We start from the raw sequence: 27569 nt of genomic DNA on the forward strand, positions 1-27569 counted from the left end.
TTTCCTTTCTCTCTAAAAATTTTTTAGCCTCATTTTCCTATCTGACAGGTGATTTTGCTCTTCATATTCCTTTTTCTGCTCACTTTTTTTGTGTCGTCGTCTTTCCCTTCCTCCTCCCCCCCGCCAATATCTCTGTTTTGTCCTTTCCTTTACCTTCTCTTTGCCTTCTTATCAGCTTTCTTCTCTCACAGTGCACTGTTACAAACTTATTATGGTAGGTGTAGATTCAGGAAGATGGTTGTGATGGCAGCTTTTTGATCATTTGATAGCTTGCTGGTGACTATGCCTCTAGTTTATAAAATCATGGTTAATAGCCCTTTTAAGACAAACTACAATTAAAGACATAGTCAGCTTAATTTACAGATAACACAGTTCAATTTATGAACATATAGCAGTTTTTAGAATCATAGCAATGTTAGGGCTGGAAGAGACCTAATGATGTAATCTAGTCAAATCCGCAGCACTGAGACAGGATTAAGACTACCTGGACCATCTCTCTGATAGGTGGTTGTCTAACCTGTTATTAAAAACCTCCAGTAACGCAGATTCCACAATCTCCCTAGATAACTTCTCCCAGTGCTTAATTATTCTTATAGCTACACAATTTTTTTCTTACTGTCAAACCTACATCTCCCCAGCTACATCTAATTTGATTACCTCTTATCCTACCCTGGGTGTACATTGAGAACAGTTGACCACTGTCCTCTTTACATATTTGAAGACTGGTATCATGCTCTCCCCTCACCCTAGTTTTCTCTAGAATGCCATCCTAATCATGTTTGTATAGCTGCATTCTAGCATGTTGTCTAACTGTGTCCGTGCATTCTGGGAAACTGGCTAACCCCCAGTAGCACAGAGCTGCACCATGTGGGTAATGCACTCTGAGATGCTCTACTATCCAGAAAGTGTAAAGGAAGGAGGACTGGCCCATTTGGTGCACAGACATAGTTAAGAGGTCCCGTCCGTCTTGCAAAATGGAGAAAAAAAAAGTGTGCTGAACCAATTTCATGAAGATAACCATATCCCAGTGCAGGTCTCTTGCTGAGGAGAAACACTGGTAGCTGTCATGGTTACTCAGAAAAAAATTGGTCGCCTCTGTGTCATAAGAAGGCATGGTCAGAGCAAACCATTCCATTAACTGTGAGTACAAATGATTAAATGTTACTGTGTGGACCAGGCCTAAAAGTTGTAAAGATCCTGTTCTCACTAAAAATTTTAAATGAGTTTGCAGCTAAACGTGGTTTGTGTCTGCACTCAACATGGTCAATATTCAGTTAGTAACTATGGCTGCTAATAATGTTGCATCCTTGCCAGCAGCCTGCTTTGCACATGATTGTCTTACTGTAATCCATTTGTAACGCTGTTGCTTTATTATATGGACAGAAGCTGCTAACTGTGCCTAAGTGACTGATTTGTTGATCCTTCTGCCCTCCAGCTCCCTGTACAACCAGACATCTCAGAGTTTACTATCTTTGTGTATATTTTCTGGGCACGCTCCCCTTTGGGTACTATTGAATAGCTGCCCAGGTTTTCCCAGTATACATGGATACAAACATGATCAGACAGCTTATTTGATGTGGATGCAAAAATGTAACTGACAGATGGTTGTGTTATAGGAAAAAGTCTGATGTGTGGATAGATTAAAACATTTATTGTAATCAGTTCAGGTGATTGACAAAATGGTTACAAAACATAATTATAGAATGGATGTCCACTAGTACAATGTCTTAAATTTTATAAAATGTCTGGTGATTTTGGGTGCCAGTGTTTTTGGGTGCCCAGTTTGAAACATGTTAGAGCCTGATTTTCTATGGGCAGGTGCTCAGCACTTCTGAAAATCAGGTCCCCTTAAACTGTCCAAAATTTGAGTTGCCCCAAATCGCTAGTCACTCTTGAAAATGTAGACCAATGACTTCATGTTCCTGACTTTTTTCCAGGACAGGCCTTTCATTTCTAAATGGGACTTTCCTGTCATGGTATTGGGGTTCAGTGGAGATTGGAGGTGTTCACAAATTTGTTAATTTTTTAATGAGACCATTATATTTGAAAAGTGCAGGGGTTGTAACCTAGAAGTATATTCATTTTTTTTATTGAAACAAAGCTGCAGTCTTATAGCTCTAATCAAATGAGAAGAACAGTATCTTTTCCAAACTAACACTAAGTAGACATGTTGGAATGCTTTATCATTTCATGCTTAATTTATTTATTCATATAAAATTATCATCAGTGCAACACAGTACTAAAGGGGGGTCTTAAGGTGTATTAAGATTCTGAGTTGTTTCTAGAATGCTTCTTTGAAAATATTTTTAAAAAGCACAAGTTGGAGCTAATCAAAATTTTGTTAATATTTTTGACAGTGTTTTTTGACAGAATCTATTTTGGTTTTTGGCAAATTTTGACTTGTGTATTTAAAAAAAAATTGAGGGTTGTGGAAGAATCCGTTTAGTTTTTTCAGCTCCATACCCACCTTTTCAGGAAGGGAAAAGAGAAGGTTCCCCCCCCCCCAAAAAAAAAAAAGTGTGCTTTACCCTCTCTGTCATTTTTCCAGTGGTGGAAAAAGTGAGAACAGTTAAACTTCTAAATGCTAATCTTTTTGTTTTGATTTAATTAAAAAACCTGAATTTAAATTTCAAATTACAAAATATTTAATGATTTTTTTAAAAAGTTGACTAGCTCTAACTGTAGTTTGAAAAGAGAGCTTTCTTTCTTTCTTTCTTTCTTTCTTTCTTTCTTTCTTTCTTTCTTTCTTTCTTTCTTTCTTTCTTTCTTTCTTTCTTTCTACCTTTCTACCTTTCTACCTTTCTACCTTAACCCTCAAAATTGTGTTAGTTATTTGATAAAGGGACAAACCCTATCCTTTTCATATCTAAAATTGGCCCATTGTGGTTCCACAGCATAAAGTTGGGGAAATGTTGGGAGCCTGTAGGTCCATACCCCACACTTGCTGTGGAACACAGCTCCTTTGAAGGCTCCCTGTGTTCCACCATGCTGAAGGCGTGGGGCCATTGGATCTGTGGCTATGCAGGGCTAGTGGATCTATGGTTATGCGGATCAATTTGCGGCCGCCCCTGCACCGATGGGGATGGGAAAGAGTTTCAAGGACATTATTGCAACCTTGAGGCTTTAGTAGCAATAATAGAATTGCTCCGTTTTTACTTTGCAGCTATAGCATGATGATTCTGTCTGTAACAAACCCTCTTGCCATGAGTTCTCTCTGTTTCTTCAGCCCAGTGGTGCAAGTATGGTGGTATGGTCCAGTGTGCCACACCAGTAAGATATTTATAGCTGGTACTCTGTACTGGAAAGACAAAGGAGGAGCAGAACATGAGGCCACCGGCAGCTCCTCTGTCCTCCTCTGCCCCAGCCCTTCTATGCAGCTGTCTGTCCTGTCAGGAGTCTGTACAGCCCCACCGAAGGACAGGGCTAGGGGTTGGGGGGTTCAGCTGCGCTAGAGGAGCTGCCGGAGGCCCCATGTTCTGCTCCTTTCACTCCTATGGTTCTGGAGAATCCTGAGGTTCAGAGGTGCAGCAGGAGGAGGACAGAGGCCCACCGCCAGGTAACGTGGGATGGATCACGGGGAGAGCGCGGGGCCCTGAGCTGGGGGTGGGGAGGGGTCATGTGGGGATGTCACATGCCCCTCCTTTAGCTGTTGCCCTGCAGTGTACTGATAAGAAATGAATTCTACTTGAACCACTGTCCCAGCCCAATTACTTGTTTGGGTGAAAGGGACAGGATTTGCCTCACAGGCAGGAAAGGGGTAAAATATAAAGTGAATCAGGTAAAAAATTGCTACCCAGAGGACTGAAATGAAGATTGATGTGGCAGCAGCAATAGTTTGTGGAAAGCTCTCAGCCATCAATGGTGAAAAAAACTGATGGAGGCATAATGAATTACTGCTGTGTACCTGGAAGTAAATATTAAAACAGTAACAGTACTAAAGATTTTTAGGGGAATAGTGGAAAAAATGAAGATAAAACTTGGATGCCTTTTTGGGGTAATGATACCGACCTTTGTAAAGACCTTTGATATCTACTGTTGACAAGCGGTATAATAGCTGGGTGGTGCTGATAGGTCTCAGTGGTAGCACCTCTCCTCTGTTGGTTTGATAGGCCTCATGCAGGGTATAGCTACCCAGTGAGATGCATTTCCTCTTATGTAATCATGGCTACACTTTAGGGAAGACCAATTTCTCATATTACTGTTGTTGTTTTTATGGCCTCCACAATATATTAGATGCTGCATAACCATGTAGGAAGACACGACCCCTGCTCTGTGGCACTTGCAATCTAAATAGACATACAAAGAGAAAACAAAAATAAACAACACCCCTCCCGCCCTCAAAAAAGACCAAAAGGTGTGGGATAGCTATGGGAAAGTATGACAGAATGTGAAGATCATGTGGCTACTTATGAATGTCTTTAGCATGAGTGTGTTTGGGGTTGAAATGGAAGAGGAGGAGATGGAACAAGAAAGGGAGCAGCATTAATGTTTTTCAGTTTTCTTATCTAAAATAGTCTTACACATGGAACATAATTTTACAATCTCTTCCCAAGAAAAGAAAAAAAAAAAAAGGGAACTTTGTACTTAATTTCACAGAGAGCAAGATTGGGACATTAGTGAAGGAAAATGGTCATCTGTTATGCACCTGTATTTAATGTGTCCACATTTGAATCAGTTGAAGCAAAATGTACAGATTTCATTTCTTAGTAGTTTATTCCTCCTTCCCTAGTTTTTCTTCTCTTCCAAGTCTTTCATTAGGATCTATGTATTTTAGCCTGATAGCTCTTTATTTTCTATTTAAGAAAGCCCCTATACAGCATCTGGTTTTCATTGAAGGTTCTGCTTTTTAATCAGTTCTCCAAGAATTCAAGATTCTCCCACTCTTGGGATAAGTGCGTTTTGGGTATATAAACTCAGAGCCTTCTAGAAAGCAGCATTTGTTGGGTCAGTATCCTTCCCCAACTTCTGGAGGTGTAAAAGGCAGGGTGACCTCAAACAATCTTTCCCTGTACCTTTTAACTGTTGAAGGCCCAAGTTTTCTGCAGGTATAACTCCACTGACTTCATAACATCCTTATTTTATAAAACCAAATTCTGCACCAAGTTAGACTTTACAATGTCTCTAGTTTAGTTAATAACATCTGGTCTACTCAATTGAGACTGTTTTGGCCATCAGAAGCCATCAAAGTAACTTCGTTGATTATAGTGATATTGCAGCAGCAGAGGTTTGCGCACTCACCTAGATACATCCTTTATCACTATTTTTTTCTCTTTTTGCATGCTTTTCTGTCTTTAAATAGTATAGTAAGTCAGTCCTGTAATATGTGTTTCGGTTTTTTGTCTTTTTTAATTGCTGGGCCTGTGCTATGGCAGTTCCTTCTTAGGCTGCTTCCGTTTTCTCAGAGTCAGTCTTCCTGTTTGGGTGATTTTTTTCCCCAAGGGTGTATATCTAGAGGACGTGATCTTGGCGTTGTTTATTTACTATGGTAAATAATGTAATCATTTTTTCCTATTTTAGTTTGAGGCATAAAGAGACAAGGTTTGTCTTAAAGCTTCTGCTGAGCAAAAATCTAGATTGATAAGATCAGGTGAAGAGTTTTAATGAAATTTGTAATTGATCAGATTAGAAACACTGAATTCAGGTTTGGTCCAGTATTTAGGTTTTATAAAAATAAGGTTCAAAACACCGATAATAAAATTGTTTCCATTTAAAATATTCTAACAGAAAAAGGGATTTTTAAACAAACATTTTCTTGTAGCATTTTTGTCCATACATTGTTACATTGGTGAGAGTCAGGTATGAGTCAGAAATGAAAAATGAATAAATTAATTTTTGTTTGACTTTTCACTGAGAGAAGTGCCAAAAGAAAATAAGTTCAATAATGAAAAATAAATAAGATTTGCAAAAATTATTTCATTTCTATTAAGCTAAGGTGGACAAAGGTCACTTTAAAAAAGATTTTTTATTCTAATTGTTGGCATTAAGCTTTTATTTCAAAGAAAATCTGCTGGCAGAAGCACATGCTTTTGTTATTGTGTTGGCATACATGATCATTAATATACAAGTATAACAAATCAGATGCTTAGAACTTTGCCTCCATGTGACAAAAAATTAGCCAAATATTTTATATTTAGGAGTAAATTCAGTGAGGTTTTTTTTTTTTTTTTTTTGTGGGAACATAGGAATGTGGGAATTGAAATCACCTCACAGTTAACCGCGTCTGCATCCTGTTATTGCAGGCAACTCCTTTTTATTATCCAGTTCCTAAATTTATCAAGATCAATTTTAAAATTAGGTAATTACACCCTACTGCCTAAGTAATATCAGCATTTAAACGTTCTGTACACACAGATTACTTATTCACGTCCATAAGAGCTGATTACTTATTCATGTCTGTAAACACAGGCTGAGGTGGCCAATATGGCTTACTGCTTAGAAGGCTGGCCTTGCAATGAGGTCATGTGGCTTTCCCCACTTGCTGCTTGGGGATTAGAATACAAAATCTGCCTGCCACCTAGTTATTGGTTTTAACTAGTAAGACATGTTATTGTCAGGTTTGTTTGTGTCCATTTTGTGTTTGCACACCAGATTTATCTTTATCATTTTAGATGAGAAAACACTTTCTTTGTATTCCACTGAACTTTTAAAATATTTTCTAAAGGTTTTGGTGACAGTAATATTATTGTTCTGTACCATAACTGTCATGTCACATGAACTTGTAAATTTTTTTAATTTTTCCTGCTCTTTGTACTTTCATTTGCCTCCGAAGGATAGGACTCGCTGAGGGCCCTAGCCTTCCATGCATACCGATTCCTTATGCAAGCTAAACTCCCATGGATTTCTGTGAGAGTTTAGACCACAGGATTTGTCCCTAAATTAACAGTCATTAGTATTGTGTTTGTATATCCTATTCCGTATCTTTGAAGTAGTTTATGAAGATCTTTCTGTCTAGGTCAGGGGTCAGCAACCTTTCAGAAGTGGTGTGCCAAGTCTTCATTTATTCACTCTTGATTTAAGGTTTCGTGTGCCAGTAATACATTTTAACATTTTTAGAAGGTCTCTTTCTACAAGTCTATAATATATAACCAAACTATTGTTGTATGTAATGTAAATAAGTTTTTTTAAATGTTTAAGAAGCTTAATTTAAAATTAAATTAAAATGCAGACCCCCGCTGGACTAGTGGCCAGGACCTGGGCAGTGTGAGTGCCACTGAAAATCAGCTCGCGTGCCACCTTCGGCACGTGTGCCATAGGTTGCCTACCCCTGATCTAGGTGATTGATCTTCCTATATGTTCCATTAAAATATATGCAAAAAGAACTTGGAATAATACATGGTCTTTTAAAAATTCTTTTTATTTACCTCATTTTTAAGCAAATATGCCCTTTTATCCATTATACACTTCTACTTCTACTTGTGCTATTTAGATACAACTTAACAGTAGAATGTTTCTTTAATGAATTCCATTTTGTTAAACAAATAATGTGTAATGTTAAGAAATTGCTGAACTCTTCTATTGATATGTGAAATTCTTTGTTCTTTGGTAATTGTTTTTTGTTTTGTTTGCAGAATTCTCTTTTTAGTTGCATTAGCAGAAACGAGAGTAAGTATTCTCTATATAGTTAAATTTATTAATATTTATTTTTGTTCATTTTTATTTTCCCTTCTGTATTCTCAGTATTTACACCCCGGCACCTGCAAAGGATATGTGTGTGTGTGGGGGGGGAGATGGAGGAGTAGGAGGGAGCTCATGAGTGAAATAAATGGGAATATTCACGTGAGTAAAGTTATATGCTTAAGTGTTTGCAGGATCATGTGTGTATTTTTGTTTATATATTAGTTTTTATGTGAATGTGTATATCTGTTTATCTTCTCTATTTTTGCTTTGTTTTTATTTCTAGGGGCATTTGAACAGTTTCTTAGAAGTTCATCTGTTTCTGCTACTTTACGTCATTTTATGGTCTAAAGTGAAAAATAAGTAACAGACATAGATGAAACTTTGATCAACAAATTACTGTCTTGCCACAAATGGATGGAGGGGAAGAAATGAAAAAAAGTTACACACATGGAATTCTCTCTTGATAAAACATTTTTCAGGAAGTGTCTGTGTGTATTTAATAATGTGGCAGCAAATATTTTTATGTGAATGAGCCAGATTTATTCAATCTCTTGTTTTTTGAATTGGAGTGTAACCTTTTGTAACTTATGTTGCAATGTCCCCAATTAATATTAAGTTGTTAAAGATAAGAGTGCAATAACACCCAACTTAGTTTTTAGGTTCCAACATCTAGGTCAGTAACAGAAAAATTTATTTAGATCACTGATTGACACTTTGATCAAACCAACCTTTATTTAAAAGGAAAATGATTAGTTAAACAGGCATGCAGTTATCTCTTACACAGTACAACAATTATACTTACACTTTTTCATCTTTGAGTTTATGAATGGGTGATCAGTCCACTGACTGAAGTACAGTTTTATATTCCTGGAACTTAATGGTATCCTTTTTTATGTTAATTGGAGCACTCTTGCAATTTAGCAAAACTACTCCTTTTGTAATCTGTTATAATACTAATGAACATTAAACTGCTCCATAGCATAATTATAGTTTTGCCGCCTTATTTTTGGCTCTTTACATTACACATTATTTGAATTAATATCTGGGCTAAAGTTCTTCCCATACTATCAATACAGATAGCATTTTAATAAAACATCCACAATTCTTTAAAACAATCATTAAAAAGCTTGCTCAAGCTTGTTATAAGCAAAGCATAACGGCAACATTACCCTGCGTCATGTTCTTGCTAACTTATACTTTCCCATAATACTGTATCTCCAATTTATCTCTAACTTTCTCACACTAACAACTTCCGTTTTCCAGACCCCTGTACGCTTAGGCCCCAAACCTAACTTCTGCTTATTTCTTAACCTAAGTTATCCTAGAGGGTACAGAGGTCAGCTGCTCTCTTTTAGTCTTTAGTGTGTATATTCTAATTGTACTATAATACGTGTATGGTTGTATTACAGATATGTAAAAGCAAAATAACTGGATCTAAAATCTGATTGTCACCAAAACTCTCTCAAGCCCAAGACTAGCTGTAATGATTTTTCCACTCTTAGTAAACCCAGAAAATATTGACCCCTTTAGCAGCCTGCAGACCCACACAATTTCCCTGTGTCTGATAATTATTTTAGTAGAGTTTGCAAAAATGGAGTCCTTCTTTAGAATAGGAAGTAGTATGAATGTCATTCTAAGTCTTTAAGTGAATTTATTGGTGGAGTATGTATGTTCTTTTTCTATATATTTGTTTCTGTGCACAGGAACACATAGTTGTTTTTTCTTGTGTTTCCAGTGGGATCAGTTTGTTGCAGTTATGCAGGACATCATACAAACTGCCGGGAATATTGTCAAGCAATTTTTCGGACAGACTCTTCTCCCGGTCCTTCACAAATAAAAGCAGTTGAAAGTTACTGTGCCTCTATTAGCCCTCAGTTAATACACTGCGTGAACAACTATACACAGTCATATCCAATGAGAAACCCTACAGATAGTAAGTAAAACATTATAAAATGTTTGTATAACATTAAAACAAAATTGAAATGGAATATATAATATATTGTTAGATTTTTGGAGAGAGCGTCACTCTCTGCGTCTCTTCAGAGGGCTCAGTCTGCTATATTTACAACTAAAGAAGCATCTGCTTGCCATTGTTGTTGATTTTATTTAAAATGTTTATCAACACATCTTAATGTAAAGCACCATGGTAAAGAGTACGTTTGTTGTTGTCATTAGATAGCTGCCAGCTGATAGATGACAATTTTTATTGTTTTGAATATTTAGGTTTGTATTGCTGTGACAGAGCAGAAGATTATACCTGCCAAAGTGCTTGTAAAAAGATTCTGATGTCGAAGAAAACAGAACTTGAAATTGTGGATGGACTTATAGAAGGATGTAAAACAATGCCTCTGCCTCAAGATCCACTCTGGCAGTGTTTCCTTGAGAGTTCAAGGTCTGTTCACCCGGGCGTCACTGTGCATCCTCCTCCTTCAACAGGCCTTGATGGGGCTAAATTGCATTGCTGTTCTAAAGCAAACACTTCCACATGTAGGTGAGTAGCCTTTTTTGTTACCCCTCCCTTGTTATAAACAATTAATAGTGAAAATGCTCCAGAAGCTTCCCAGGTGACAGATGTTCTCATTCATGTTTCAAATTGGGGTGGTTTGTAGAAGTTCAACAAATTGGCTCCTCTGTGATGTCAGTCATCTTGTGCTCCAGTCTTAACATTCATGAAATAACATCTTTCAGCTAGAGCTATTCCTTTTATCCCAGGTGAGTACCAAGCAAATTTAGGAGAAACACCCAATAAATATGCTGTACCCGTTGTTGCTGAGTGCAGTGGCAGATACTGGGGCAGGATGAAGTGGGGCATTTAGTTGCTGTTAAGAATTAATGGGGGAATAGCTTCAACTACATATATTTTTTCCAATTTGACTCATCACAAATATGCTTGAAAAACTTGCCAATATGGCCTTTACCAGCGAAAGCTGTGTAGTGATTCTGAATTAGAACTGAGCAAACAGTTCACAACTTATAATTTATTCTAATAGTATGAGTTTTTTTCTGGTCTCATGTGTCCATGCAACATTTAATGCTTGAATAATTAATTTGTAATTATTAAAATGATTAATTAATTGAATCAGTTAAACATAACTGTTGTGTAGTTTGTGACATAGGTTACCTACATTATTGTACAAATTATGTAGTAATTTATTATAATCCAAGTTTACCCCATGTTGGAGAGCTAAATCATCCAGTGAGATTACAGAAACAATACTATGTAACCTAAGCAAGTTGCAGTAGTGTCAGTTGTGAATTTTACAATCATAGAATCATAGACTATTAGGGTTGGAAGGGACCTCAGGAGGTCATCTAGTCCAACCCCCTGCTCCAAGCAGGACCAATCCCCAGATTTTTACCCCAGTTCCCTTAATGGCCCCCTCAGGGATTGAACTCACAACCCTGGGTTTAGTAGGCCAACGCTCAACCCCCTGAGCTATCCCTCCCCCCAATTTGAAATTCGCTTGTGGCAAATATTCAAGCTAAACAATGTGTTTTGCAAACATTTGCCATAATAAAGTTTAAATGTGTTAATGTCCCCAGAAAGCAGACCCCAAAAGGTTGCAGTAAAATGAAAATTCACTTTTGAATTCTATATTTTGAGATTTTGTTTTGTCTACTTGCTTGGATTTTCTATAAATGTTCCATTCAGTTTTCCCTCTATATTTGATTCTCAGCTGTTGTTTATTAAATTTGGTTAAAACTGTAGGTTCCAATAATAAGCCGCTACTTCTTTCAAAATTAAATGTTTGTCTGCAAAGCCACTTAATTTACTGTGTAAAATCTAAGCTCAGCAAGAGATTTGGTTTTTTTTGGAATTCGTATGATTCAGAAACACCTTCAGTGCTATAAGTGAATTTAGTCTCAATGTTTTCGCTTTATTTTAATGTGCGTTTGAGAGAAGACTCAAATACCTGAAAGATACGATGCCAATGGCTAATTTTATGATTTTTCATTAGGCTTTCAGGCTACGATGATGATAAAAGAACATCATTATTAAGGTTGCAGAGTCATGCAGTCAAAAGTTAGGAAATGCCAGAAATAAGGTTGCTTGTGCAACCTTAGTTTTGTATGTAAGAGGATGCTCTGTGGGGATGGTGCACGCACAATCTGTTCCACACTAGAAATGTAAAAAAACTTGAGCATGGTCTGTCGGCAATTGTAGCTGATAAAACCGAATAAATCTATTGAGCATGTACAAACTGTAATTTTTCCCCATGGCTTATAACTAGGCAAAATTTGGGTGAATTTTCATGGAGATGGCAAAATACACAACACTGATAGAAAGGTCACCTCCTTAAATTTGGCTGAGTCCCTACTCCAAAGCACGCAGGCGCTAGAGCTGTTCACAAAAAAGTCACCAGATTTTAATATGGGTAAAACAGTGTGTTCTCCCCTGCCCCCAATCTCGTTCTCTGAACAGGTAAACTGTTCTGACTGAAAATTTTTGAAAAAAATTCTACCTGAGGGAGACATAAAATATGTACAATTTCATCCCAAATGGGTACGTTTGGCAAAGTTATAAGATGCTGAAAACAGGATCTTATAATGGGAGGTATGTCCTGGAATTATGCAATGCTGCTTCTCCTCCAAGTTAGAACAATCAATATCATATCCCTTCTGTTATTTACTTAATTTGATGTTAAATTCTCAGTTTGTTTTAGTCTGCCTTCAGTTTTTTAATACGCTGCAGATCTTTATATTTCAATGTGGAATTGTATAGTAGTTATCTAGAAGGGAAAGCTGGATGTCTTGACAGCTGGATAAGGGACAACTGTAGTGTTTGCCACCCAGGATGTGTGTAAAGTGGTGAGAGTATTTTTGGACCATGAAAACAGCTGAACTCCTCAAGCTTTGGGTACTAAGGGAAGACAGACATCTTCTCTTGCTCCCCATTTTGGACATGAGTGTATATAATTTGAAATTGAGAGATGGGGTTAGAAATTTTCCCCTCTTTATTGCCATCTGAGTTATCACCCACAGAAAGGGGTGGGGCGATTCTCACCTCAGAGTTACTGTTTCAGGCTCTCTGCAAACTTCACTGGGTATCTTTGCATTGGTTGTACCCACTTCACATTTTGACATTTTCTTCACAAGCATCACAGCTAGATGGTTACTTTGATTTTTAAATGAAAGCTCCTCACTCTGGAGAACACTTGAATGGTCTGTCTGCAGCCACATATGGGACCCGATCCTGAAAACTGCCTGGATGTCAAAAACCAAAAACTTAAGTGAGAATTTTGAAGGATGTGGGCTTTCATGATGAGGAGCTGTAGTTTCTTTTTGTATGGTACAAGACTTCTGAAAAATTGTTTTCATTTTAATTTGTTTTTCAGGGAGTTGTGCACTAAACTTTATAGCACAAGCTGGGGCAATACACAGAGTTGGCAAGAATTTGATCGCATTTGTGAGTACAGCCCAGTTGAAGTTTCCATGTTGACCTGTTTAGCAGACGTACGAGAACCTTGTCAACTGGGCTGTAGAAATCTCACTTACTGCACTAATTTTAATAACAGGTAGGAGAAATGTATTAAATATTTCATAAAGCAATTCCTGTGTGTTGAGTAAATTTTTTTTCAGATTTATATGCTTCATGTTATAGGTTTTTTCCCCAAAGATTGTTTTGTAATCAGAGAGAGAGTTTTTTTTATTTAATTATTAAAGTAAAATCTTTTTAGAAAGGTTCTTGAGAAAGTGTTTAATTTTGAAACACAAAGCATACTTCAGAAAGACACATTCAGTGCTATCATGATGCGGCTGATTTGGAATAAAAGTTTGTGTGTAGTAAAATCTTGCTACTTGTTAGTAAAATGTTTTCCCCCACTGTTCATTGTTCAGACAAATAGACATTCCTTGCTCGTTGTTGTTTTGTTTTAGATATGTATCTATCTGTTTCAACACATAAGAATAAAGTTACCACAAATGTTCTTAAAATTCATTGCTCTGCCATTTCTGAAACAAAACCTGGACCTTTTTTAAAAGCAAAAAAACTGGGTTATCTTAAATACTATATACCATATATTGCAAAATGTAGCCAAAATACATAGTGTTTCACATTACATTTTAAAATTTTCCTGAGAGAGCACTAGAATGTCTCATAATGATCTGTCCTTTTTCAGAATTCTTATTCTTTCAGAAATATAAAAATCAGAGTTGTATTCAGGGATCTTTTTAAAAAATAACTGAATTTTCCCAGCGCATTGTGGTGGTGGTGAATGTGCTCTGAAAGAATACAAATGTATTCATTTTTAGCCTTGTCCCCTATTTAGTTATATAATATATGTAAAAATAAGGTACAGGATCACTAATAAATACATGAACAATTTTAAATGTATATATGAAAGTCTGTCACTGAGTTAGATCCCTCCAACTTTGTCTAGGAATTACAGATAATGATATAGACACAACAGGTGAAATCCTTTGAACATTTTATTTTCTCATTTTTATTACTTTTAAGGTAGCTTCTTGAAATAATTTTTAAAACTCATTTCCTTTCAGGTGTTCACAATTGTCTTTTATACCACTATTACACATAGCACAGGGTTGTAGAATTTGTTTTATAAAGTACATTTATTTTTTCCCTGCTGTATAAAGATGCTATATTAATTTTTTCCTTTAAGACCAACAGAACTTTTTAGAAGCTGCAATGCTCAGTCAGACCAAGGAGCCATGAATGACATGAAGCTTTGGGAGAAAGGAAGTATTAAGATGCCATTTATAAACATTCCTGTTCTTGACATTAAAAAATGCCAACCAGAAACATGGAAGGCAATTGCTTGCTCATTGCAGATTAAACCTTGTCATAGTAAATCTAGAGGAAGTATTATCTGCAAGTAAGTACATTCATAAGTCTTTTTAACTTCAGTAGTTTTTCAGTTTACATATAAACCAAAACCACAATCTACTATAGTACTGCGTTTGGCTTGTGTTAGAAAAGGCAAATACAGAAGGAATGTGATATTGAATAGTTGATGTACTTCCAGTAAAGTCAGTGGGAGTTGAAAGTCCTAAACCTTTACCTGAATAGAATGTGGAGAAGAATCTCTCCGTGTTTCTATTATAAAGGTCATTTTTCAGGTTTTTACATCCTGCTTTACGTATATAAATATACAGGACAGAGGTCGGAAGGGCAAACAGTGGTGCAGAAGAGACTTGTCCAAGGTCACAGCAGATCAGTGTAACAGTTGGAGAGGACCCACATCGTCTTATTCCCAGGAAGGTGTTCCTTCCACTAGACCATTCTGCCTCTCCTAGGCAGACTAAATTATATAAGTTTTATATATAAAACATTTCTCTGCAAGACTACTGCCTGTCCGTTTTTTCTTGATCCCTGCAGTGCTTGAATTGGGGGAGAGTGGAAACTCTTCATCTCCTACCTGAGTTGCATTCAGTACAGATATTCTTTCTTTCTTTCTTTTAGTGATGTGATCATCCTCTTTCCCCTTTCCTGGTGTGGGGATTTGCAGTCAAATGTAGGACAAGTAACAAAACATAATTTACTAACCTTCAAATTGTTTTTTTCCCCATTCTTTTATTTGATTCTCGGTCTCCTTTCATCTCCGACTTTCATTCTTTTAAATACTTAACACTTTCGTCCTCCTTTTTTTCCATTGTTTTCTTTCCCCTTTATTGTTTTACTGTCCTTTTTATTTTCTGTCCCCATGCTTTCTCTCCACCATAATTTTTTTTCTCTGTCATTAGCTTCGTTGTTTCCCCACATTAATAATTTTTAAGTATTCTTAATCGCTCTTGAGGGAGCAGAGTTTGTATTTTCCAGCTGGTATTGGCTTCTGGCTGCAGCCAATGCTCTGTGGATGTTCTCTGGGTGGTATCACAATTCCCACACAAATGATGCTGGATGAGTTGTATTGTCCTAGTTCTCACCCTTTCCAATCATTAGGCGTGAAAGTGAGGTGTGGGCCACATCAATAGTAAAGGGGGAAAAACCACTGCCTCTGACAGGAGCAGCAAAGGAAGACACGGCCATTCTTTTTGAGCTCCACATGCGTGCTAAGTATGTGGGGAGTTGTGACACTCTCCGCAGAGCACCCAGAACCATAAGGCATTGTGTTACCTTTCCGCAGCAGCAAAAGTGAGTTTTTTCTGGGTCTTAAACTGTGTCAGCTCCTTGCCACACCAATCTGTCCACCTCACCAGCAAACCAGTGAACAGGTTCCCGAGTTTCCCAGGACAGCTCTGTGCTGTGTCCAGTCCCTCTTACTGAACACTTACAGAAATTATTAAGTTTTCTGCCCCCAAGGAGACAGTGCACACACCCGCCTGTCGGTTTAGCTGAGGACTTGCACTTTACTTCATTATAACAGCACTGAGATGATTTATAGTAAAACTAAGAATAAATGTATTAATAAAGAACGTAGATTTAAGTGATAGTAAGCAAGAGGGAAGGAGACAGGTATGAATACAAACAAAACAAAATAAAACAGACTTTCTAGTGTTGAAGCTGTAACTTTAGCAAGCTACAGCTTGGATTAAACAGCTTTCTTGCTCACTTCAAACTACTGGCATCATCAGCCCTTGACAAGGAGAATCCAGCGGTCACAGAATGAGAGGATGCTGGCTCTTTGTCCTCTAAGTGATGGATAACTAGAACATCTTTTTCCTCCCCTTGTATTTTCTAAAGTCTATAGTCTTTGTATAAAGAGTCAATACTTCTGGGGTTCAGAGTCTGGTGTTTCCCCTGGTGTGCTCACCCAGGTGTTTCCTCCCTCTCTTGTTAGCCTGATTGCTTTTTTCCTTGTATCTAAATGTACTTTCTTTGTCCACTGCCTGTAATGAAGTCAGGCAGAACGTAAATCCACACTCTTCTTCAAGTGATTGCACATGTGCACAGTTGTCAGTTTTTACCCTTAGCAGTACCCGTTGGTGGCCTGAGTGCCCTCTGCTGTCTCACGCACATTGCACAGGCATAGAAGGCCAACGTACCCCAGGCCTGCTTAGCCCCTTCCTACTGCCTGTGATAGTTGTTAGAGCTCCCTGACCTTCTGCAAGTTTTTTCTCAATGCCTTTTTATAGTACCCTTGTTTAATTTAGTTTAGTTGTTGTATGGTTCTGGCACCCAGCTTGGATACCAGTCACAGTACTGGAGATATACTGCGCTCTCCGAGTTTCAAGGCATGCTGCTATTGTGGTAAGGCTATGCCTGATAGTGACCCTCACCCCAGTTACCCTATTTGCTTGGGGGAGGCTCATGTGGCATTTGTAACAACTTTAAGCCCTGTTGAAAAAAGACAGGGAAGCCAAGCTAAAATGTCTGCTGATGGACTCTGTGCTGAGGTCTCCATTTGAGCCCCCTACCTTGTCCAATTATCAAGGATCTCTTCATCTCTCAGTGGCGCATTTCTGGCATTACGAGTTCCAAGAAACAGATCAGTATCACTGGTTCTGAAGAAGAGGCATTGGAAATCAGACTCCGTATTAGTCATCAAAAGACTCGAAGAGAATGAGCTCTTCTAAAGACTCTGGGGTGCATGCAAAGAGGAGGCACTCCTCAGAGCACACTTCTAAACAACAGAGTTCGTTGACTGCAAAGCACAGTGCGGCCCTATCAAGACCAGCTTCAGAAGCACCTTCATCAGCAGCTTCTCACACACGGTAACCATAGTTACTAACCTTTCCATAACTGTTGTTGTGCAACACATCTTGAAGATGTCCATTTCATGACCTGCTGTCTTTCCCCTCTCTATTGGATTTGTTCTGGTAGGAAAGAACTGAGGAGGGCCTGAGGTAGCTCAGCCCTTTATGCCTATGTGATGTGTGTGAGACAACAGAGATTGTTTGGGCTGCCCTGATGGTACTGCTAGGGGTAAAAAGTTTCTGACAACTGTTCACTGAAGCACAGAAACACCTAAAGTGGAATGGGACTGTGCAACACATCTTGAAGAACAACAGTTATGGAAAGGTTAGTAACTGTTTGTTTTTCCTTTGTGTTAAGGCAACCCTGTTTATCCACTGCCTCTGAAACATATTTTAGGAAACATTTCCAGCACATAGACATAACTTTTCATACAGAAACCGTACATACATCGCACAATGTTATTCATGACCAGCATGTGACCAGTTCTTATATATATCTTACAAGACTGTTTGTCTAAATATCCTGATAGTGTGTGCGCCCTTTGCCAGCTGGCATAAAGGGGCTTTTAAGGTCACAGAGGTTTTTGTTGGTTTTCTTGTTGTCTTTGCTTTGGCACAGTTACAAAACAAACTGTCCAAACCCAGGGTGAAAAAACCTGCAGTTCTTCTTCGAGTGATTGCTCATATCCATTCCAGTTAGGTGTACGCGCCGCGCGTGCACATTCGTCGGAAAACTTTTACCCTAGCAACTCAGTGGGCCGGCAGGTCGCCCCCTAGAGTGGCGCCACCATGGCGCTCCATATATACTCCTGCCGGCCCACCCGCTCCTCAGTTCCTTCTTACCGCCCGTGTCGGTCGTTGGAACAGTGGAGCACGGCTTAGCTGACCTCCACTTCCCTAGCTACTCGTTTTCTCGTATATATATATTTGTATGGTTAGTTTAGTTAGCGGGGTTCAGGAAGTAGCCCCTTCCATGAGCCCAGTGCCGGAGCCATGCATGGCTCACCGGGTTTTAAAAAGGGGCCCGGCTTGCCAGAAGCCGCGGCCGAAGAGAGATCTACATGACTCCTGTTGAAGTGCCTCAGGGAATCACACTTGACAGATAAGTGCCCCATTTGCAAGGCTTTTAAGCCGAGAACAAAAAGGTGCGGGACTTTCACTTGCCCCTCCACCTTGGGCGCGGAGCGATGTTCAAGCGGCGGGCAGAAGCGCCTCCTCGGCACCGGACCCCGCCGGTACCACCAAGGCCTTTCGGCACCGACCGTCGCCGGCACCGATGTCGACTCGGCACCGCTCCCTTCTTCCGAGGTCGAGAGAGTCTACGATTCCTGCTGGTGCCTGGCGGCTCCCCGGCACGCGCCGTGGTTGAGCCCCCTGCTCCCGCTACTTCCGTGCCACCTGCATCGCAGCCAGAGAGCTCGCCTCAGTTGCGTTATCCGGCACCGTCACCTGCAGAGGCACCGATGACTTCGGCTCCGTCGATTCCAGTCCCCCAGGACCAGGGAATCCGCTGCCTGGCAGCTCCCCGGCTCGCGCCGTGGTAGAGCTTACTGCTCCTGCTGCTTCTGTGCCAGCTGCACCACAGCTAGACAGCTCGTCTAAGATGGCTCGCCCGGCACCGACGACGTCGGCACCGTCGATCCCGGTCCCACGAGGGCCGTAGAATCCGGTGCCTGACGGCTCCCCGGCACGCGCCGTGGTTGAGCGTATTGCTCCTGCTGCTTCCGTGCCAGCGGCACCACAGCCAGAGGGCTCGTCTACTCGGATCGCCCGGCGCTGACACCTGCTACGACACCGATGACGTCGTCACCGTCGATCCCGGTCCCATAAGGGCCGTAGAATCCGGTGCCTGACGGCTCCCCGGCACGCGCCGTGGTTGAGCGTATTGCTCCTGCTGCTTCCGTGCCAGCGGCACCGCAGCCAGAGAGCTCGTCTAGTCGGATCGCCCGGCGCTGACACCTGCTACGGCACCGATGACGTCATCACCGTCGATCCCGGTCCCACAAGGGCCGTAGAATCCGGTGCCTGACGGCTCCCCGGCACGCGCCGTGGTTGAGCGTATTGCTCCTGCTGCTTCCGTGCCAGCGGCACCGCAGCCAGAGGGCTCGTCTACGTCGGATCGCCCGGCACCGACACCTGCTGCGGCACCGATGGCGTCGGCACCGTCGATCCCGGTCCCACACGGGCCGTAGAATCCGGTGCCTGACGGCTCCCCGGCACGCGCCGTGGTTGAGCGTATTGCTCCTGCTGCTTCCGTGCCAGCGGCACCGCAGCCAGAGGGCTCGTCTACGTCGGATCGCCCGGCACCGACACCTGCTGCGGCACCGATGGCGTCGGCACCGTCGATCCCGGTCCCACACGGGCCGTAGAATCCGGTGCCTGACGGCTCCCCGGCACGCGCCGTGGTTGAGCGTATTGCTCCTGCTGCTTCCGTGCCAACGGCACCGCAGCCAGAGAGCTCGTCTACGTCGGATCGCCCGGCACCGACACCTGCTGCGGCACCGATGACGTCGGCACCGTCGATCCCGGTCCCGCAAGGGCCGTAGAATCCGGTGCCTGACGGCTCCCAGGCACGCGCCGTGGTTGAGCTCCTGTTCCGGCTGCTTCTATCGGCACCGTCGATTCCAGTCCCACAAGGGCTATCGAATCCGGTGCCCGACGGCTCCCCGGCACGCGCCGTGGTTGAGCGTATTACTCCCGCTGCTTCAGTGCTGACGGCACCGCAGCCAGACAGCTTATCTAACTCGGTTCGCCCGGCACCGGCACCTACCGAAGCTCTGATGACCTCGGTACCGTGGATCCCGGCCCCACGAGGGCCGTCGAATCCGGTGCCTGACAGCTCCCCAGTACGCACTGTGGTTGAGCCTGCTGTTCCCTGCACGCCGGAGATGTTACCAACGGCGAGGGCTCTCAGTGCCATGACAGAGTCAGTGCTGCCTGACCCGGGCACCGCCGGTACGGGTAATACAGTCTCTTCAAGGGACTGTCCCCTGTCAGTACAGCAGAGCGGCACCGTCCATGATCACGGTCCCGCAGACACTCCAAGTCCTGTCGGCACGCCGGACACCACTGGCAGTCCCGGTACTGTTTTCCTCGGTACTGGTCACACTCGCTGCACCGGTCGGTATCCCGTTCGCCGACCCGCTATCGGCACCGTTCCGACATCTGGCACCGGGGCAGGTACCTTGACTCCTGTAGCTCTTCTCCGAGCCTCGAGATCTCGGTCGACCTCCTGACACCGTTCTGGTTGCGGGTCTGGATCTCGTTCCAGGTACCGATACGCCTCCCGATGCCGGTCCCCGGTGCCGAGTTGGGCAAGGTCCGAGTGAGTCAGAGACTCGGCCCGTGCCTTCTTTTAGTACCTCCATGGCCATCCGGACACGCATCCGTGTCATCCCATATGCGCAGATTTTATGCTCAGGACCACGATCCTGATATCATGGCCAGCGGGCGCCAGCCCCGAAGCAGAAAGAGCCTTGGCGAATGCAAGGTGTACTCTGCAGGGGCCCTGCGCCTCTGGGTAGCAAAGCAACAAGCCTTGCTTAGCTGCGATAATTATAGCACCTGGGTGGAGGAGTTTCTCCCTCGAACCTCCCACCTAGAGTTCGCTGCCGTCTTGGAGGACGGAGGAAAGAATTTACCCTTTGTTGGTAAAGGCATCTTCGCGGCAGAGACAGCCCCAGACTGCGAAGCCTGCTGGACAATAGGGTCCTAATGCGTCTCAGCGTGTATACGCTTGCGACCAAACGCAGGCCTTTATGGCCCCAGCCGCCATACTCTGTGCCTAGCCAGAGGCAGAACTCTGGAAAACGGCAAGGCCAAGGTGGTCGCAGACAAACGTCAGGCCCCCTAAAAAGCCAGAGTCGAGGTCCCTCGCAATTACCACTGGGACCAAAGACGGACCTTCCAAGGTTCGTCGGAGGGCGGTGTACCAGTCGCAGGACGGGATCCTGATCCCGCTTTCTCCTGGCATGGCCCCAGTTACTTTTAGATCGCTGGGTCCTGCGCACGATGGAGCATAGGTACCACCTTTAAATTGCTCCAGCCCTTTCCCCCTTCAGCGGACGAAAGGGGCTAGGGGTTTACTCCCGTTATGCCCTAGTTCCCCACTCGAACACAGGTCTCAGACCTCCCTGGTCCTGCATGGACTCAACCGGTTTGGGATAAGGTTGAAGTTCTGCATGGTATCCCTGGGAACCATTATTCCATCCTTGCCTCCTGGGGGCTACTATGCCGCCCTGGATAGGAAGGACGCGTACTTTCGCAATGCCATCTTCCCTCCGCACGGGAGATGCCTCCGCTTTATAGCCAGCGGTGAATACTCCCGGTTTACGGCCATAGTCGCCGCCTACCGTAGCTATGTCGGATATGCGTTTTTCCGTATTGGGACGATTCGCTTATCCGAGGAGACTCTGACACACAACCCACTCAGCCGTGGGCATCGTCACGGTCTTATTCACAGATCAAGGCCTGATGATTACTATAGAGCAATCCACTCTGGTTCCCACGCAGAGGTTGGGCTTCCTAGGGGCTATCTTGGTCTCCTACCTAGCCGGAGCCTGCTTATCGCAACTGCGGTTTTAGGCGATGGCATCAATCATCTGAGGTCTGAAGGCTTTCCCAACGACCTCAGCTCGTTCTTGTCTCAGTCTCCTGGGTCCATGGTTGCCCGCAAGTTTGTAACCAAACACGCCAAGCTCCGCCTCCGTCCTCTCCAAGTCCGGCCCACCTCGGCGTACCGCTTGGACAGGGAGCCAATGGTCATGGTAGTCACCGTTCCCTCGAACGCCTTAGGCTCCCTAGAGTGGTGGCTAACCCCCTCCTTGGTGTGGACAGGATGCGGTTTCATCCGCCCCAGCCCTCACTGCCCCTGACGGCGGACGCATCATCTCTCTGCTCGAGTGCTCATGGTCACCTCCGAGCTTAAGGCCTTCGGTCTTCTAGGGAGCTGGCATTCCTCATTAATGCCCCAAAAATCAGAGTAGTCCGCCTGGCATGCCAGGGGTTCCAGCGGCAGCTGCGAGGCCGTTGTATCTCGGTGTTTACAGCCAACACAATGGCCAGGTGCTTCATAAGCATTCAGGGGGGACATAGTCCTCCCCCCTTTTTTGTCAGGAGGCCATCCATTTCCGGGTCTTTTGCATGGCCCGCTCGATGGAGCTGGCGACGTCCTTTCTCCCAGGCGTTCGGAACGTCTTATCTCTTTGACTCAGCAGGTCTTTCCTGTCTTACGAGTCATCACTCTGCCCCATGTGAGGCGTCCCGCTTTCCGGAAGTGGAAATGGTTCCTCACACAGACCTGTTCGCTCACCGCGAGTGCAGGAAATGCCAGGTGTTCTGCTCCTTCCAAGGTCTCTCCTCGGAATCGATCTTGGACGCATTCCTGATACCGTGGAACGGCCAACTGCATTATGCCTTCCCGCTGTTCCCACTGGTTCGTTACGTCCTGCTCAAATTCCGCAGGGGCGGAGCGTGCGTCATCATGATCACTCCAGAGTGGTCCAGGCAGCACTGACATACCACGTTGCTCGGCCTGTCAGCCCAGACCTCATCACTCAGGGCAATGACAGGCTTCGTCACTCGGACCTGCAGCCTCTTCGCCTCACGGTGGCTCCTGCGTACCTGAGTTGGGGTGACAGGCAGCCTTCCACCTGGTCAACGTACCGAGCCAGGTGGAAGCGTTTCCTTTACAGCTGCAGTACGCTCGATCTTGCTCCTGCTGAGGTCTCGATCCCCTCTATTTGGCCTGCCTCTGGCCTTCAGCGGCAGGATCTGGCGGTATCATCGCTGAGGATACTCTCAGCAGCCGTCCCTACCTTCCAGCAGGCTAAGATGGACGTTCAGTGTCCCACGCTCTATGGGTTCGAGGTCCCTCAAGGGCTTGGAGCGCTTGCACCCTCGGGTGCGCCGCCCAGCCCCGCCCTGGGGCCTCAACCTAGTCTTGGCCAGACGGGTCTCTGAGATCAGAGCTCTTACGAAGGTTCCACAAAGACAAGGTGCAGTTGTGACCGCACCCGGCTTTCCTCCCTAAGGTGTTTTGGCCTTTCATGTTACCCACAGCTCAACGCAATGGGCATAACCGTTGCACTCCTTGGACATCTGTGGAGTGCTCGCATTATGTTGTGCTGACAGAATCATTTCCTAAGGTGCCCCAGCTCTGCCCCGGTAGCGGGCCAAAGGGAGGGCTTGCTTGTTTTCCTCTCAGAGGATCTCATCTTGGGTGATGGCGGACATCCCCACTTGTTCTGATTTGGCTCATATTTCCCCAAGCCACATCACCGTGCATTCTACCAGGGCTCAGGCTTCATCTGCCGCCTTGCTGGCTCGTGTTTCTACCCACGAGACCTGTCGCGAAGCTCCATTGGTCCTCGGTCCTTACCTTTGCTTCGCAGTATGCCCTGGTTCAGCAGTCAAGAGAGGCTGTAGCCTCTGGCTCGGCAGTTTTATTCTGCCACATTTCACTCCGACCCCACCGCCTTTGTAAGGCTTGGGATTCACCTAACTGGAATGGATATGAGCAATCACTCGAAGAAGAAAAGACGGTTACTCACCTTTGTAACTGTTGTTCTTCGAGATGTGTTGCTCATATCCATTCCGCACCCGCCCTCCTTCCCCACTGTCGGAGTAGCCGGCAAGAAGGAACTGAGGAGCGGGTGGGCCGGCAGGAGTATATATGGAGCGCCATGGTGGCGCCACTCTAGGGGGCGACCTGCCGGCCCACTGAGTTGCTAGGGTAAAAGTTTTCCGACGAATGTGCACGCGCGGCGCGTACACCTAACTGGAATGGATATGAGCAACACATCTCGAAGAACAACAGTTACAAAGGTGAGTAACCGTCTTTTTCAGCAATAAGTTTCTATAATTCCTATCTTCATACCGTAAATGTATACCTCTCTATATATTTGTGAGCGATGAATGGTATAAATGATTGGGAGAAATTAATTTTTTATTTTTTTTTTAAAAAAATTCCCTCCAGTATTGTGTTCATTGTGTATAATTATTTATTTTCTCTGAAGATCAGATTGTGTGGAAATTCTCAAGAAATGTGGAGACCAAAATAAATTTCCTGAGGGTCACACAGCTGAAAGCATTTGTGAACTTCTGTCTCCAACAGATGACTTTGAGAACTGTATCCCTTTGGATACATACCTAAGTAAGTACCGAAATATCTGTGCAACAGGGTTGGAATGCAAAATGCTTTTGAATTCTAAAAATTGGTATTTCATTTTTTAAAATGGAATCACATGAAATTATTCAGCTGAAAGTATTTCATCTAATATATTGGACCAGAACCCCAGCATGGCTTCACTTCTGCAGCTTCAATTGATGTATATTAATTTATATTAGCTGAAAATCTGGCCCATTGAATCTTAACGTTCTTCAAAATAATGCCTTTTTTTATAAGGTTAACTAGCCTGTGTATCAGAAAGAACCCCATCACACCCCAGAGTATTGAGAAACAAGACGACAATCAAACATTACCCCCACATTTCCTTACACAACAAAAGACATCTGTCGCAGTTTTAGGGTAACTGCATCTGCATTTCTCCCTCCTTTCTCCACTGTAGAACTCAGGCCTTCAGCTGTTCCACTACCATCTGAGCAGAGATTTGAGGCTGCACAGCCCCCTGCCATATACTGTGATATCCCCAGCAAGCCAGTCTGCCAAACAGCCAGTACTTCTGCTGTGCTTTCTCTCTGAGGGCTATAGCCAGTGGGTGCCAGCCATTTCAAATTATCACACAGCTCATTCTCAGCAGAGTATATTTATTGGGGTAAAAGGACAGAGAGAAAACATATATAAAACTATTAATGGATTTACATGCTTACTAAATATACCAGAAATTGTACACGAGGCTTTGGTAGGCCAAAGTCCACACACACACACACACACACACACACACACACACACACACACACACACACACACACACACACACACACACACACACACACACACACACACACACACACACACACACAACCTATCTTAATTACAATGGTTTGTTTTTGTTGTGCTTTAGACATAAAATACAATATGTGCATGTGAATGCAATGTCTATCCCAGCATCCTTCACAACACTCACTTCTCATCAGTCCCAGAGGCAGTGTATTAAAGATTTTGAGATGCATGTTTCTGTATTTGAGTTACCTTTCCCATGTCATTGTCTCTCCTTTCCCCTCACTTTCCTTTTTCTCTTTATGCAAGGAAGTCATTACTACAGAGTTGAGGGAAACTGAGTTGAATCTTAACAGTTCACCAGTGATACCAAATTGTCTTCAAGAAACTATGTATGTTTCCAATTCATCTTAAGGCTGTCCTTCAACAACCCTGCTGTTGCTGTCATGAGGTTTCTCTTGATTAGAGACTGCCAATCAATCCCAGTTTTTGTTTTGTGTTGTAAACAAAACTTATTTGGGGAACAAGATTGATCAAACACATGGTTACTTGTGAGCAGAATTTGGGCCAGGGTTTTCAGGAGTGATGTGCTTAATATGTTAACCCATTGTAAGTAACCTCTCATTTCAAGCTTCTACATAAGCATTCTCAACAGTGGAGAATGAAAGATTTCAAGGAATTGTATGTGGCAGAATAAAATTCAATGTTCGAAGTAGGAAATGCCATGCTTTATTAGAAAAAATATCATGGACCTCGTTATTTAAATCATGGCAGCTGATCTGTAATTACAATTTCAGGCCCAAGTTCTTTAGGCAATATTGTGGAGGAGGTTACACATCCATGTAATCCAAATCCGTGTGCTGCCAATCAGTTATGTGAAGTAAATAGAAAAGGATGTCAGTCTGGAGAACCCTGTCTTCCTTATTTTTGTGTTCAAGGTAAGAGGTTTGGACTACTATTTACACTTTAGCTGTTAGTTAAACATGAATGGTAGAAATTTTGCTAAACATTTTTAAATGTGCTGGTAATATTCCAAAAAAGGAAAAACTGTTTTAAGATTGCCACGGTTACTGTTTTTTCTCAACAAAGGGGGGGGTTGTCTTTTCAACTTTTCTTTTTTAGATCTCCCCAAGAATTTCTCATTTCCCTTTTTCATATTTCTCCCATCCCTCAAAAGGAATTTTCTGTCTGGTAGGAGATCTGAATGTTTTTTTAATCTTATTTCAATTTAGAATAAATAAAAGTGCCTTTTATGCAGCCTCTGAGCATCATGCCAATTATTTAAAATTGCAAAAACATAATGCAATACGAATCAATTCACCCCTTTAGCAAGCAGCAGCATACAATCAAATACTACTTCCCAGCCAGCTGAAACAAATGGACCCTGCAGTGAGTCCTGAAAGTCCTCAGATATCGGCTGTTTCAGACCAGGGTCTCGAGGACATTCTAAGAGCCCTGGAGGTCCTTACGGCAAATGCCTGAGCAGTTGTCCTCTCTAATATTGAGAGTGATCTAGCAACAATGCTTCCATTAACCAATTGATACTCTGACCTGTATTAGAGAGAGGTGGTATCTCAAATAGGTTGGTCCTAAGCCATAAAAACTTAATAGGTCAAAAATAGCACCTTAAAGTCTTTCCAGAAACTCACAGGTAAACAGTGCAGGTCTTAGAGCAGTGTCAGGTGTCATCTATAGACTGCCACCTGAGCTGCCTTTTGCAAATCATGAATTTGAGATGTAGCCTCACATCTAGGGTACATTGCAATAGTTCAACTTTGAAGTGGGAAGGACATGGATGATGGTAGCAAAATACTCATTTAAAAGATACAGCCATATCCATATATGGTAAAATGCCTTTTTGACTGCTGCTACCTGATTCTCTAACCAGACTCCCAAGTCATAAACCCAGTCACACCATCAATCTTATGGACCATTTCTTCCAGTTCCCTTTAAAGAAGCAGGATTCAACCTGTGGCCTGGATGCCACTTGGGCCCCTAAATTTTGTCCCTTGAGGGCAATTGTGTTAGGAAGAAATATTTTTATTTGATTGTGAATTGAAAATATGTCCCGTTGAGAGAGAGACTGATTTAATTGAAGTTTTTGAATCAGATCCATTGCTACTGGGAATAAGCAGAGGTTATCAGCTACATCCCAGCATTTCCCAGCTCATCTGATGAGAGCTCGGAGTTCTCTGAACAGCTGCTGTTACTTTACTCCTGCAGCTGCTCAGCAGTTTCCCTCACTGGCCATCGGCTATATCACAAAGGAAGGAAGGGTAGTTTGCTGGGTGGTTGTTCCAAGACCTACATCCCTGCTGGGCTGTGGGAGCCGTGGAGAGAGACAATGGATAGGTGCTCGAGTGGCTCTGCCTGAGCCTAGAGAACTAGTTAAAGGTATTGATTGTGTCCCCATAACTTTTATTAAATAGTATGTTTGGCCCTGAGACTAAAAAAGATG

The 27569-nt window shown here is 42.9% G+C and overlaps 1 protein-coding gene across 1 annotated transcript in view; it reads left to right on the top strand.

Moving 5' to 3' along the window:
- RECK (reversion inducing cysteine rich protein with kazal motifs) overlaps positions 1-27569 on the top strand; it is a 136536-nt gene that overhangs the window by 72056 nt on the left and 36911 nt on the right. Inside the window, 7 exon segments of the mRNA XM_030551567.1 lie at positions 7569-7602; positions 9353-9550; positions 9841-10108; positions 12954-13133; positions 14238-14450; positions 24228-24364; positions 25909-26049. Of these exon segments, the coding sequence (XP_030407427.1) occupies positions 7569-7602; positions 9353-9550; positions 9841-10108; positions 12954-13133; positions 14238-14450; positions 24228-24364; positions 25909-26049 (1171 nt within the window).

Source organism: Gopherus evgoodei, chromosome 2 (assembly GCF_007399415.2).
Source record: "Gopherus evgoodei ecotype Sinaloan lineage chromosome 2, rGopEvg1_v1.p, whole genome shotgun sequence".
Lineage (NCBI taxonomy): Eukaryota > Metazoa > Chordata > Testudines > Testudinidae > Gopherus > Gopherus evgoodei.